The sequence below is a fragment of the Octopus bimaculoides genome, chromosome 2 (genome assembly GCF_046866305.1).
Source record: "Octopus bimaculoides isolate indiv1 chromosome 2, ASM4686630v1, whole genome shotgun sequence".
Classification (NCBI taxonomy): Eukaryota; Metazoa; Mollusca; class Cephalopoda; order Octopoda; family Octopodidae; genus Octopus; species Octopus bimaculoides.
In genome coordinates, this window is record NC_142929.1 from 136,017,577 (window position 1) to 136,032,247 (window position 14,671).

Below are 14,671 nucleotides of genomic sequence, written 5' to 3' on the forward strand. Positions count from 1 at the left end.
TCTTACAAGTGATATATCTTGCAAGGAACTTGGTGATGCTTTCAGTGATGGCATCATGTAAAAGGCATCAAACTGTAGAAAGCATGCCAAAACAGACAATGGAGCCAGATGTGGCTCCCAGCTTTGACAGTTCCTGTCAAACCATGCAACCCATATCAGCATGGAAAATGGATGTTAAATGATGATTGATAATATTATTCCAAGTATCCATTTCTTTTTTCCAGCTACAGTAACTAATGTGGAGGCAACACTCTGCTATGATAGCATGACTAACTGTAATGCTGCCTGTGGAGGAAGTGATGAGCATTGTAGCCAGTACTCGTGTACTACCTGGACTGCCAGCTGTATTGTATGCAACTGTGACCTACCAAATTTTCAAACATAATACACCAGCACCAATGGAATCTCCTTATTGCTCATTCCCAATAAAGACCACTGTAATTGAAAGACTTGGATAAAAGATATTTTTAATGTTTTATTTTTCAATGTCATCATGATTTACAAAAATATGTGCAAATTTTTCCCAGCGAGAAAAAAAAATTAAAGAGAGTATACTGAATTTTTTTTTTTTTATCAACTTAATTTTTGCTGATTAAACAAGTTATCAACTTGCTCACTTCTTTTGTTCCTGTTTTTGCTTACCTCACTCAACTTGCAACTCCCAGATAATTACTTTGATTTCATTTTATATAAGTTTTTATGATATATTCCACTTTAGCTGTAGATAGTTCTCTCTCTCTATGTATATATATCAGTGGCAACTCTGGCACTCAGGCTTAGCCCAAATATAAATTTAGCAAAAGTGAATGTGTATTTACTAGCTGATATAACTATCAGAACTAGAGGAGAAGTTTCAGGTGTGGAAGCAAGGTCTAGAATTGAAGGGCCTTAGAGTCAACCTAGCTAAAACCAAAATCCTAATAAGTAGGAAGGTAGATAAAACACAAACCCCTTCAGGTAGATGGCCCTGCTCAGTATGTAGAAAAGGAGTAGGTAGTAACTCTATAAGATGTACCCGGTGCAAGCTATGGACACATAAGAGGTGCAGCAACATCAAAGGCAGGTTAACTAGCAAGTTAGTTTTTGTTTGTGGCAGATGTTCAGGTGCAATAAAGACTGCAAACAAACAGGAAACAACTTCTATCTCATTCCAGGGTGAAAAACTAGAGGTAGTCGATAGCTTCCGCTATCTGGGCGACCAAGTTAGTAGTGGGGGTGGGTGCACTGAAAGTGTAGCTGCTAGAATAAGAATAGCCTGGGCAAAGTTTAGAGAGCTCTTACCCCTACTGGCGACAAAGGGACTCTCACTCAGAGTAAAAGGCAGACTGTATGACGCATGCGTACGAACAACCATGCTACATGGCAGTGAAACATGGGCTGTAACTGCTGAGGACATACGTAAGCTCGCAAGGAATGAAGCCAGTATGCTCCGTTGGATGTGTAATGTCAATGTGAATACCCGTCAGAGTGTAAGTATCTTGAGAGAAAAGCTGAACATTAGAAGCATCAGTTGTGGCGTGCAAGAGAGACGATTGCGCTGGTATGGACATGTGGTGAGAATGGAGGATAGCTGCGTGAAAAAGTGCCACACCCTAACAGTTGAGGGAACCCGTGGAAGAGGTAGGCCCAGGAAGACCTGGGCTGAGGTGGTGAGGCAAGACCTTCGTACATTGGGCCTCACCGAGGCGATGACTACGGACCGAGACCTTTGGAAATGGGCTGTGCGTGAGAAGACCCGGCAAGCCAAGTAAGATCGTTGCCAGTGCCCCTGGACTGGTTCTTGTGCGGGTGGCACATGAGATGCACCATTTTGAGCGTGGCCGTTGCCAGTACCGCCTGACTGGCTCCTGTAGGATTTTCGAGCGAGATCGTTGCCAGTGCCCCTGGACTGGCTTGTGCGGGTGGCACATAAAAGACACCATTTCGAGCGTGGCCGTTTTCGTGCGGGTGACACGTAAAAGCACCCACTACACTCTCTGAGTGGTTGGCGTTAGGAAGGGCATCCAGCTGTAGAAACTCTGCCAAATCAGACTGGAGCCTGGTGTTGCCATCCGGTTTCACCAGTCCTCAGTCAAATCGTCCAACCCATGCTAGCATGGAAAGCGGACGTTAAACGATGATGATGATGATGATGATGATTTAATTTCTGCCAAAACTGACTTCAAGTATGTAATTGCAGCCAATAACTTAGGCTCCTTTTATTGGTTGCAGTTCGTTTATTTTTGTTCAGCACCTGGCAGTGTCTCAAAAGTGCTGTGTCAAAAAATATCATTCGTATCAGACGTTCTTTTGACATCGTTCACATTTGTTTGACTCAGGCTCAGAAGTTACAACCCAAGTTGTTGTCTATAATCGTAAAAATTAAAAGTAATTCGAATTCAATGTTTTCTTGAAACAATAAATTTCTATAGAGATTAGGATTTAAATTCCAATCTATGAAAAGTTTCTGTTCTACAATATTCTTGAAGGGACAAAAAATTATCCGGCAACTCGAGCTAATACGAACGAGCCTGGTAGATGTAAAAGACTAACTGGTATCTCTTGTCAAGAGTACAGGTGACAGTCAGATTGCTGATGCTTGTTGTGGCTTATGCAAAATCTGTGATGAGCCTGAATGATGCTGATGACCTGGAGTCACCTCTGACAGATCTCTCTCTCTCTCTCTCTCTCTATATATATATATATACTCTGAGTGGTTGACGTTAGGAAGGGCATCCAGCTGTAGAAACTCTGCCAAATCAGATTCGAGGCTGGTGTTGCTATCTGATTTTACCAGTCCTCAGTCAAATCGTCCAACCCATGCTAGCATGGAAATCATCATCATCATCATCATCATCGTTTAACGTCCGCCTTCCATGCTAGCATGGGTTGGACGATTTGACTGAGGACTGGTGAAACTGGATGGCAACACCAGGTTCCAATCTAATTTGGCAGAGTTTCTACAGCTGGATGCCCTTCCTAACGCCAACCACTCAGAGAGTGTAGTGGGTGCTTTTACGTGTCACCCGCACGAAAACGGCCACGCTCGAAATGGTGTCTTTTATGTACCACCCGCACAAGAGCCAGTCCAGGGGCACCGGCAATGATCTCGCTCGAAAAACCTCATGTGTCACTTGCACAAGAGCCAGTCCATGGGCACTGGCAACGATCTCGCACGAAAGATATCATGACGCCCGCACATGTGCCAGTCCGGGGGCACTGGCAAACGATCCCGCTCGAAAAACCTCATGTGTCACCCGCAAGCCGGCCCAGGGGCACCGGCAACGATCTCGCTCGAAAGATTTCATGTGTCGCCCGCACATGAGCCAGTCCAGGGGCAATGGCATCGATCCTGCTCGAAAGATTTCATGTGTGTCTCGCACATGAGCCAGTCTATGGGCACTGGCAACGATCCCGCTCGAAACATTTCATGTGTCACCCGCACAAGGGCCAGTCCAGGGGCACTGGCAACGATGTCGCTCGAAAGATATCATGTGTCGCCCGCACATGAGCCAGTCCAGGGGCACTGGCAACAATCCCGCTTGAACGATTTCATGTGTCACCCGCACATGAGCCAGTCCAGGGGCACCAGTAACGATCTCGCTCGAAAAACCTCATGTGTCACTCGCACAAGAGCCAGTCCAAAAGCGAACGTTAAACGATGATGATGATTAAAGCTCGCAAGGAATGAAGCCAGTATGCTCCGTTGGATGTGTAATGTCAATGTGAATACCCGTCAGAGTGTAAGTATCTTGAGAGAAAAGCTGAACATTAGAAGCATCAGTTGTGGCGTGCAAGAGAGACGATTGCGCTGGTATGGACATGTGGTGAGAATGGAGGAGGATAGCTGCGTGAAAAAGTGCCACACCCTAACAGTTGAGGGAACCCGTGGAAGAGGTAGGCCCAGGAAGACCTGGGCTGAGGTGGTGAGGCAAGACCTTCGTACATTGGGCCTCACCGAGGCGATGACTACGGACCGAGACCTTTGGAAATGGGCTGTGCGTGAGAAGACCCGGCAAGCCAAGTAAGATCGTTGCCAGTGCCCCTGGACTGGTTCTTGTGCGGGTGGCACATGAGATGCACCATTTTGAGCGTGGCCGTTGCCAGTACCGCCTGACTGGCTCCTGTAGGATTTTCGAGCGAGATCGTTGCCAGTGCCCCTGGACTGGCTTGTGCGGGTGGCACATAAAAGACACCATTTCGAGCGTGGCCGTTTTCGTGCGGGTGACACGTAAAAGCACCCACTACACTCTCTGAGTGGTTGGCGTTAGGAAGGGCATCCAGCTGTAGAAACTCTGCCAAATCAGACTGGAGCCTGGTGTTGCCATCCGGTTTTCACCAGTCCTCAGTCAAATCGTCCAACCCATGCTAGCATGGAAAGCGGACGTTAAACGATGATGATGATGATGATGATATATATATATATATATATATAAATATATATATATATATATATAAATAAGACTAGTGAGAAGTAATATAGAACCAGTTGAGTTTTCAATGGTATTGAACTCACACCCTCTTCTAATAAGTGCTCATTTTGTACCTAAATTAGAAACAATTTTTCTAAGTAGGGTTGGATGAAATACCTGGCAGTATTTCTTCCAGTACTTTATATTCTGCTTTTCTTCCCTTAAGAGTTGAGAGAATAAATACCAAAAATGTGGCTTTATGTCAGTTAAAATTATTTATTTGTAGTGTACAATATAAATTTGAAAGATATTGAGATGAGATGATAGAGAGAAGTGAAAGGGAGGAGTGAAAATAAAAATGTTGGTGAGGAGGAGGAAATAAATGGATTAAGAGAAAGAAAGATGATAAAGAAATAGAGAGCATGGAAGAAAAAAAGAGGAAAGTATAGAAAGACACGGTAAATGAGAGAGAGAAGGAAGATAAGCAACAAAGAAAGAAAAGGAAAATATTCTACCAAAAAGTTTGAAAGAGTGTTTAAAATGTGGTATCTGGTAAAAGTGTAACAAAAAAAAAAAATTTATTCAAATAAAATTTTAAAAATAACTCAGTAAAATAATGTGCATGATTTTGTGATATTTAGAATTTAATATTTCATTAAATTTTATCTTGATATTCAAATTTGAGAAATCCATGTAAAATGATGCCCACCCCATGAGACATGCAGGACAAACCCTCTCATTAATTCTGACAAACAAATATTCTAGGTGTTTACTTAACAGAACTACATAATGAATTTTAATGTAAGTGGCTGAGTATTCCACACACTGGTCCCTTTCATAATCCTTGAGGTATTACACACACTGCTACTCTTTAATCTTCAGCATGAAACAATATGACAAAGTTGACCCTTTGAAACACAAATACAGCACATGCTATAAGCCACCACACAGTCTTTATCGATAGGACTTCACTCAAGATTTGGATCAGATTCTAAGCAATGGGAAAAAATACTTCTGTCCAAAATACCTGCCACATAGCTGGATTGAACTCAGAATCACATGATAGCCAAGCAAACTTAATCATGCAACACACATCATGTACACAAACACCCGATTACATACACACCTGTATTTGTTTGTGTGACATGTATTGAATCAGTCTAATTGAATTAATTCAGGTGAAACTTCAGATCTCAGTTAAAGCAATTGTGTATGTATATATGTATAGACACGGCCACATGTACATACTCCACACTCACACAAACATATACAAAGAGACATTATTAGCAAAGTCCTTAAAAAGACACCTTTGGTGGAATTTTGCTACTACTTAGGTTATGAATCATGGCAGCTATTTGTTCATGTTTGGCAAGGTTATCTTTAACTTCTTGTAATTCTTCAGTTTTCTCTTTGATGACACTTTCATGTTTTTGACACACAACTTCAAGAGAAGTGATCTGAAATATCACAAGAAAAGAATTTTAAGAAATTAATTAACAAGTAAAAGAATTTAACTTCAATAAAATCAAACCTAACAGAAAGTTTGAACAAATTATCTGATAGAACCTATTTGCCTTCATCTCTATCTGTCTGGTCCAGTCTGATTTGTCCATCTATTTATCTGATAGAACCTATTTGCCTTCATCTCTATCTGTCTGGTCCAGTCTGATTTGTCCATCTATTTATCTGATAGAACCTATTTGCCTTCATCTCTATCTGTCTGGTCCAGTCTGATTTGTCCATCTATTTATCTGATAGAACCTATTTGCCTTCATCTCTGTCTGTCTGGTCCAGTCTGATTTGTCCATCTATTTATCTGATAGAACCTATTTGCCTTCATCTCTGTCTGTCTGGTCCAGTCTGATTTGTCCATCTATTTATCTGATAGAACCTATTTGCCTTCATCTCAGTCTGGTCCAGTCTGATTTTTCCAGCTATTTATTCATCTGTTCTCATTGTCTGCCCATTCCTGTGAGAGGAGTAGGGGAATCCCCAGATAAGCATATACACTGGTTCTATTTCACTTCAATATTATATATTTGTCAATTGTTTAGATATTTAACCAATTAGCTAATCAATTGTTCAATCAATCAATCAATCAATCAGTTAAGTTTGTCAGAGTAATCTTTATAGCCATTCCCAACCTTATCAATGACATTGCCCCCTCTAAGAAAAATTACAACTTCTCAAAACATCTAGCACTGCTCCATTGTACCCCCTTGTGAACTCACAACATCCCTGAGGTGTATGTGTGGGTGTTACTGACAAAGTGAAGAACCACAGCCCTAGATTTTGAAATGTCACAATTAACCCCAGTTGGATTAGAACTCAGAGTGTAGAAAAGAAAAAACAGAAATTTAAATGCTGATATCACTCTATCATTCAGTTATGCAGGTGGATACCAGAACTGGTATTTGCCACATTTAGTTATGTCTCTTTACACAGTTCAAATCCCACCTGGATTCCTTGTAGTCTTTCATTGGTGCAGCCTCCTGGCTTACCAGTCCTCAGTCAAATCATCCAACCCATGCCAGCATGGAAAGTGGATGTTAAATGACAATGATGATTCTTCTAAAGTTGATAAAATAAGTTGATGGCATTCCGTCGAGGGTTCCAGTTGATCCGATCAACGGAACAGCCTGCTCATGAAATTAACGTGCAAGTGGCTGAGCACTCCACAGGCACGTGTACCATTAACGTAGTTCTCGGGGATATTCAGCATGACACGGTGTGACAAGGCTGGCCCTTTGAATTCCAGGCACAACAGAAACAGGAAGTAAGAGTGAGAGAAAGTTGTGGTGAAAGAGTACAGCAGGGTTCACCACCATCCCCTGCCGGAGCCTCGTGGAGCTTTAGGTGTTTTTGTTCAATAAACACTCACAACGCCCGGTCTAGGAATCGAAACCGCGATCCTATGACTGCAAGTCCGCTGCCCTAACCACTGGGCCATTGCACCTCTACTGATAAAATAAGTAACAGCCCAAGTAAATATGAATTGGGATTAATGTAATCAACAATAGTCTATAACAATGGTTCCAACCTTTCCATCACTACCAATGACCCCTTTTGCTTAAATGGATTTTCCCACGGACTCCAGACCATGGAAAGTCTGTTTACTCGATCAACCAATTTTATTAGCTCACAACAAACTCGTTTTCCCGGTTTCATCTCTCAAATGAAAGACATATATAATTAAAATAATTATATGTAACTAGGTAATTGCACATTTTATGCTGCAGACTTTTAAAACAAAACTTATGAATGCATGGAACTATTTTTGTGGGTTCCTTGAGGTCTGTGGATCCCAAGTTGGGAAACACTGGTCTGTGCTCCAGCATGGCAACAATCCAATGATTGAAACCAGTAAAATAATAAAACAACAGGCATGAAGTATGGAAATTAGGGGGAGGCAGGAGCTTACAGTGTAATATTTGTACTCTTCCTGTAAATAATATATAAATGGAGAGCTCATCAGAATTTAACAACAACAGCAGCAGCCGCCACCACCAGGCATGCTTTTGTGGTGGGCTGCAAATCAAGAAGCCATTGTTTATTAGCCAGAGGCCATAAGAGAAATGCAAACTCACTCACACAAACACACACAGATATATGAAAAGCTTCTTTCGGGTTCGACCTACCAATTCTGTTCACAAGCCTTTGTTTGATCAGCCTGGAGCCATAATAGAAGACACTTGCTCAATGTGTAACACAGTGGGACTGAACCCAAAACCATGTGGTTGGGAAGTGAGCTTCTTAACCACATCATCATCATCATCATTGTTTAACATCTACTTTCCATGCTGGCATGGGTTGGACGGTTTGACTGAGGACTGGCGAGCCAGGAGGCTGCACCAGGCTCCAGTCTGTTCAGGCAAGGTTTCTACAGCTGGATGCACTTCCTAATGCCAACCACTCCCAGAGTGTAATGGGTGCTTTTTACATGCCACCAGCACAGGGGCCAATCAGGCGACACTGACATTGACCACACTCGAATGGTGCTTTTTATGTGCCACCGGCACAGGAGCCAGTCAGGCAGCACTGGCTTTGCCCCACAACTATAAAAAAAGAAAACATTTAAATAAACCTACCTTTTGCTGTAGTTCTTTTTTCTCTATTTCAGTTTTGTCCAAACTTCTCCGTACTTTTTCGATGGCTTCATCTAAATCATCACGCTCCTTAGACAGTTTCTGCAGCTGCTCTTCAATCTCTGATACAGTTTTTTGTAATGCTGAAGAAGTGAACATTTCAATGCATTTCAGAAAAATTGTATTAATCTAATATGAGTTAATTAAAAATTGCTAGTTTATTAAGAACAGAATCAATCTTTATAAGGAAAATATGATAAGCCATCACTGCTAGCTTCTGGTCTTAAGTTCTGGGTTCAAATTTCACTAATGTTGCCGTTTGTCCTTTTGGAGTCAATAATTACCAGTTGAGCGCTGGGGTTGATGTAATCAACTAGCCCCTCTTTTCCTTAAATTTCAGGCCTTGTGCTTATCATAAAAAGAACTATCATCATCATCATCATCAAAATATTAAAAGGATAGCCATTGTTGTTGGCACTCCGTCGCTTACGACATCGAGGGTTCCAGTTGATCCGATCAACGGAACAGCCTGCTCATGAAATTAACGTGCAAGTGGCTGAGCACTCCACAGACACGTGTACCATTAACGTAGTTCTCGGGGATATTCAGCGTGACACAGTGTGACAAGGCTGACCCTTTAAATTACAGGCACAACAGAAAGAAGAAGTAAGAGTGAGAGAAAGTTGTGGTGAAAGAGTACAGCAGGGTTCGCCACCATCGCCTGCTGGAGCTTCGTGGAGCTTTAGGTGTTTTCGCTCAATAAACACTCACAACGCCTGGTCTGGGAATCAAAACCGCGATCCTATGACTGCAAGTCCGCTGCCCTAACCACTGGGCCATTGCGCCTCCACAAAAGGATAGCCATTAACCCATGGCTATCCTATCCTCAGAATAACAGGATAGCCATGGGAGAAAATAATAAAAAGAACCAAAAACACAAAGAAAACTGAATAAACCAATCACTTACATTTAACCATTGATTCTGATTCTTTTAGTTGTCTTGAGAGTTTGCCTTGCTTTTCAAGACTCCTGTAAAATGTGACAGAAAGTAAAGATTAATGAAACAATTCAGTTTACCGATGACAGTATACATTATGTTCTATATATACATACATACATACATACAAAAACTCTGTTCAATTTAATACTTATTTATTGACATTGTTTTTAATTAATTATGCATTAGCTTGTAGCTTTGAGATTTTGCTGATGTGATTGCATATTTTTAGAATGACATTGTAGGGTAGGTGTGAGAGGCCAGATCTGGACAGTTGGAACATAAAACAAGCAGAATACTTGAGCTGGATATGGTTGGTTTAAATGCTAAAGGTTTAAACCACGTAATAACTTATAGAAAGCCCAACTTTGCACAAAGGATGTGGGGTGATTTTTTGAGCCAATTTCTTTTAAAAATAAAAGTGTTTCTTATTTTCCATGCATGCAAGGCTGTTTATCACCATCATCATCATTTAACGTCTATTGTCCATGCTGGCATGGGTTGGACGGTTTGACTGGACTAGCATGCTGGAAGGCTGCACCAGGATCCAGTCTGATTTGGTACGGTTTTCTATGGTTGGACGCTCAGCTAAGAAATTTACTTCTGTAGTTTTGTGTTCAGCCCCTCTCCATGGCACCTTGTGCAAGTGTCTTCTACTACAACAATGGACTGATCAAAAGCATGTGAATGAATTTGGTACAGAGACATTGTGATGAAGCCCACTGTATACATATGTGTATGCATGTACACACACCTTTGTTTGACTTATTGTTTGACAACCAGCAAAAAGAGTGTAAGACAGACTTAAGAAACTGGACTGAAACCCTTCAAGGTGGTGCCCCAGCATGGCCTGTAGTACAATGACTGGAACAAATAAAAAAATAAATAAGATGGATTATGGTTTAGTTTATATTTCTACGAAGGAAGACAAACACCTACTTTGTAGCTAGAAGTCTTAGATTTCTAATTGATGCTTCCATAGATAAGCACCCACTTGCCTTCAAGGATATAGGAATGATATTTAGAGAAAGTGAAAAAATAAGGAAAAAAAGGAAGGTGTGGTGATTGAGATGAACAATGTTAATTTTATCTGGACCCTCTGGCAGAGCATGTAGCTAAAGATGAACTGCGAGATACGTTTACAAAGTTATCAGTTACCTTCACTCGATTACTGTCCTTATCCTCAACAATCATTACAAATTGTAAACATTTATCAAAGATATTAAGTTACCGGAACAAGAAAGAAAGAAAAAGGAAAGAGAAGGAAGGAAGGAAGGGGGTAATGGCCAGTTATTTTATCAGTATTGATTGTGGAAAAACAAAAACACACACAAAAACAAAACAAAAAAATGGATAAATTGAGTGGCCCAGGGCCTTGTTTTGGCAAGTTTTCTTTCTCTATTTTTACATAAATATATGAAAAAAAAGTTTGGAGTAAAACACTAAATATGTATATTTTTTTAAGTTTCTAAATGCGTGTGTATATACATACATACAAATAAACAGCAGAAAAACACTCTCACGTGACCTTATCAGAAGGCCACGATTGGTTGATGTTCACCCTGGCGCAAAACAGAACTGGAGACAAATGCCACGCAAATAAGAGCCAATCAGGGTGATGGACACAGCAGGGTCCAAACGGGCCAAAGGCTAGATGTTAGCTGCTTCGTTCGCATTTGTAAATAAATACCCAAGAGAGAGGTTTCACTACAGTCTATATTTACAAATGTTTGCAATTCTTAATTGAAAATTGTAGCAATGTTTCATTCCCTAACCCTCATCATGATTTAACATCCATTTTTCATGCTGGCATGATTTGGATTGTTTGACAGGAGTTGGAAAGGTCAGGGGCCACCCTAAGCTCCATTGTCTGTTTTGTTTTGGTTTCTACAGCTGGATGCCTTTCCTAATGCCAACCACTTTACAGAGTGTACTGTGTGCCTTTTATGTGGCGTAGCCATCTGGTTTCACCAGTCCTCAGTCAAATCGTCCAACCCATGGAAAGCGATGATAATGAAGCACCAACACCTATATTTTTTACATGGCCCCTTGGTTCAATAAAGTAAGATAGCTGAGTAGTTAAAGAATTATGAATTTATGTCTAGTTTGACTCCAAACCAGAGTGTGCCTGTAGCCTAGGCAATGTATGTTTTAATTACAGGTTGTATAAAATAACTGAGTTCGACAGCCTATTCCACATTAAATTCATCACATACACGACATCTACCACAACATAGTTTCACATACACACACACATGCATACATACATTCACATACAAACATGTATCATTTTATACAAGGTTATACTTACACTTCATTCTGTTGCTTCAGTGTTTCATGATGTTTACGCAAGATTTCATGCATCTCTGTCAACGAAGTATGTTCCTGTCTCAAAGTATTGAGCATATGTTCAGCATTCTCTAACCTATTGCACAGAAACAGATAACAAATGATAAGGCAGATGAAAAAAAAAAATCAATACAAAAAAAAAACAGCATACAGTTTTTACCCTTTTGATACCAAGTCACCTGACATCAACCCTGCTTAAAGTGGTTCAAATCAAAACCTTCCTTCAAAGTTAATAAATAAATGCATCTATTAAATGCCTCATCCATAGAAAAAGCTAAAATATAGTTTAACTCTTTTGGTGCTAACCTACCAGAAACTACACTTGGCTCTATGACACAAATTCCATGTTTTAAGATGGTATAAATTAAAATCTTTCTTCAAAATCTCATGTAAATTTAAGTTCAAGCACCTGTTAAATAACGACAAAGTTATTGTAGTTAATTCATCATTATTTTCTAAATTAATTAAATAAAGGCAGGATATTTCAACAAAAATATGGTAACAAAAGGGTTAAAGCAACTGCAGAGTTATTCTAAAATATCTAATATTTCATGAAACTTCATTAGTTCCTCTCTATAATTAGATTTCTTTTTTTTCTTTTTCTTTTTACTTGTTTCAGTCATTTGACTGCGGCCTTGCTGGAGCACCGCCTTTAGTCAAGCAAATCGAACCCAAGACTTATTCTTTGTAAGCTTAGTACTTATTCTATCGGTCTCTTATGTCAAACCGCTAAGTTACGGAGACGTAAACACACCAGCATCAGTTGTCAAGCGATGTAGGGGGGACAAACACAGACACACACACATATATATACATATACATATATACGACGGGCTTCTTTCAGTTTCCGTCTACCAAATCCACTCACAAGGCTTTGGTTGGCCCGAGGCTATAGTAGAAGACACTTGCCCAAGGTGCCACGCAGTGGGACTGAACCCAGAACCATGTGGTTGGTAAGCAAGCTTAATAAATCCAATTTTTTTTTAGGAGTGATGCATATGGATGAGGACAGCTGCATGAAGAAGTGCTGAGCTCTAATTGTGGAGGGAACCAGTGGAAGGGGTAAACCCAGGAAGACATGGGACGAAGTGGTGAGAAAGAATCTTCGGATGCACTACACAGGTTACTAGAGAACTGATGAAGAAACAATACTAGATAATGATCCAAAATTATGGATCATTATCTGGTATTGATACATAATTATATATGTATCATTCCTAGTTAGGGTAATTATAATTATTATTTAATTATTGTTGTTGTTGTTGCTGTTGTTGTTAAGCGGCAAGCTGAAAGAATCATTAACATGTCAAACAAAATGGTTAGCAGCATTTTGTCTGTCTTTATGTGCTGGGTTCAAAGGTTGACATTGCCTTTCATCCTTTGGGGTTGATGAAATGAGTACCATTTGAGCAGAAGGGACCAATGTTATTGACCAAACCACTCCCTCTGAATTCTGCCAAAGTTTGAAACCGTTATTATTAGTTTTATCCTAATTATATACAAAGACACTTTGAGTTACGTTATTGATGTTGCTTAAACAATGGTCACCTATGAACCAGATCGACAATCCATGACATTCTGGTTGTGACCATCCTGTCTTTATCGCAGACTCAGGATCACATTTTCCAACACCACCAATACCTCATCTTCATCAAAGCTCATAATGACTGAATGATGTATTTCTTCATATACATTGTCCAATCATTAAAGGCTCTGATGAAACTGAGAAGTCATGCTAGTAATCACTAAAGGGCACAGTGTTTCTTACAGCAAAAACAGCTGTAAGCTAATGGATTTAATTATGTAACACCTACTCTTTTGTCGTTTATTAATTAACACTTTGGAGACAGAGCCTCATTTGGAGTTTCAGTGCCAAGAAGATGGAGCCCTTTTCACAAGCCCTACAGTGGGCATGCACTTACTTAAAAAAAAAAAATTATAAAAAATAAAGTAATTACTTTACATATATAGAACTATATATATTCTTGTAGGAAACTGAACGAACCAATACAATCCAATACAATCTTCTTTGTCATTTGACTTTTTGCCCAATAGATTGGCCCTGTCATCTCTTAAGGGTTAATACTATGCTCTATACTTATGATATGGCTTAAAAATATGTGAATTCTCACTACCTCAGCTGCTTATGAATACCATACATTATAAGTGTAGGAAATGGTGATTAGCACTTGCTGGGTGCCTCACAATTTCCATACACAGTACATGGAAGGAAAGGAGAGGACAAGATCTCTCTGAATAAGTAACAATAATTTATTTTCTCTGAATAAACATGCCATCTCTGGTTAGCGGTAGCCATGAACGCCTTGGTGAAGAAAGCAGCTGGGTTGGTAGTGAGACACAAAAGTGCTAAGGCATTTTCAGAAACTCGCAGTGTTGCTCGCCATCAAAAGTCCATTCTCCACGGAGCTGCTCTAAGTTGTGTCCTGCCCGGTCAGAAGCTGCGATCGAAGAGAGTGAATGGTGGTGAACCCTAGCTGATGCTGATGATTGCGCATGTGCATAAGGGGCTTCTATCAGGTCTTTGGAAAGCTCTAATCCTTGTGCATGTGTAAATGAATGTTCCAACAAGGCATCTAGAACCATGCGTCACTACATAAGTATATCAAGCACTAGAACTTAGCTAAGCAATACAATTAAATAAATACATATACAGCTTGGAGAGAAAGAGGGAGAGGGGGATGGGGAGGGAGAGGGGGGATGGGGAGAGAGAGAGAGAGAGAGAGAGAGAGAGAGAGAGAGAGAGAGAAATAAGATAGTATCAAGCATGCTGAAACCAATAGCTGTACACAGTTATTCCATTTGGTAGGGTCAACTTAAGTTTCTAGAAA

At 40.3% G+C, this 14,671-nt stretch overlaps 1 protein-coding gene and 1 long non-coding RNA gene across 2 annotated transcripts in view; one reads left to right on the forward strand and one right to left on the reverse strand.

The window, feature by feature from the left end:
• Nucleotides 1-612, forward strand: part of LOC106873485 (uncharacterized) — a 31,582-nt gene extending 30,970 nt beyond the window's left edge. Inside the window, exon 3 of the long non-coding RNA XR_001409885.3 lies at nucleotides 225-612. This is a non-coding gene — a long non-coding RNA (uncharacterized LOC106873485). The remainder of the gene's footprint in view (nucleotides 1-224) is intronic.
• Nucleotides 613-4,647: 4,035 nt separating this feature from the next.
• The window catches only part of LOC106873491 (protein CIP2A), a 57,654-nt gene continuing 47,630 nt past the window's right edge, over nucleotides 4,648-14,671 (reverse strand). Inside the window, exons 20-23 of the mRNA XM_089347755.1 lie at nucleotides 11,785-11,898; nucleotides 9,444-9,505; nucleotides 8,480-8,619; nucleotides 4,648-5,848 (exon numbers count right to left, since the gene is read on the reverse strand). Of these exons, the coding sequence (XP_089203881.1) occupies nucleotides 5,687-5,848; nucleotides 8,480-8,619; nucleotides 9,444-9,505; nucleotides 11,785-11,898 (478 nt within the window). The 3' untranslated portion in view covers nucleotides 4,648-5,686. The remainder of the gene's footprint in view (nucleotides 5,849-8,479; nucleotides 8,620-9,443; nucleotides 9,506-11,784; nucleotides 11,899-14,671) is intronic.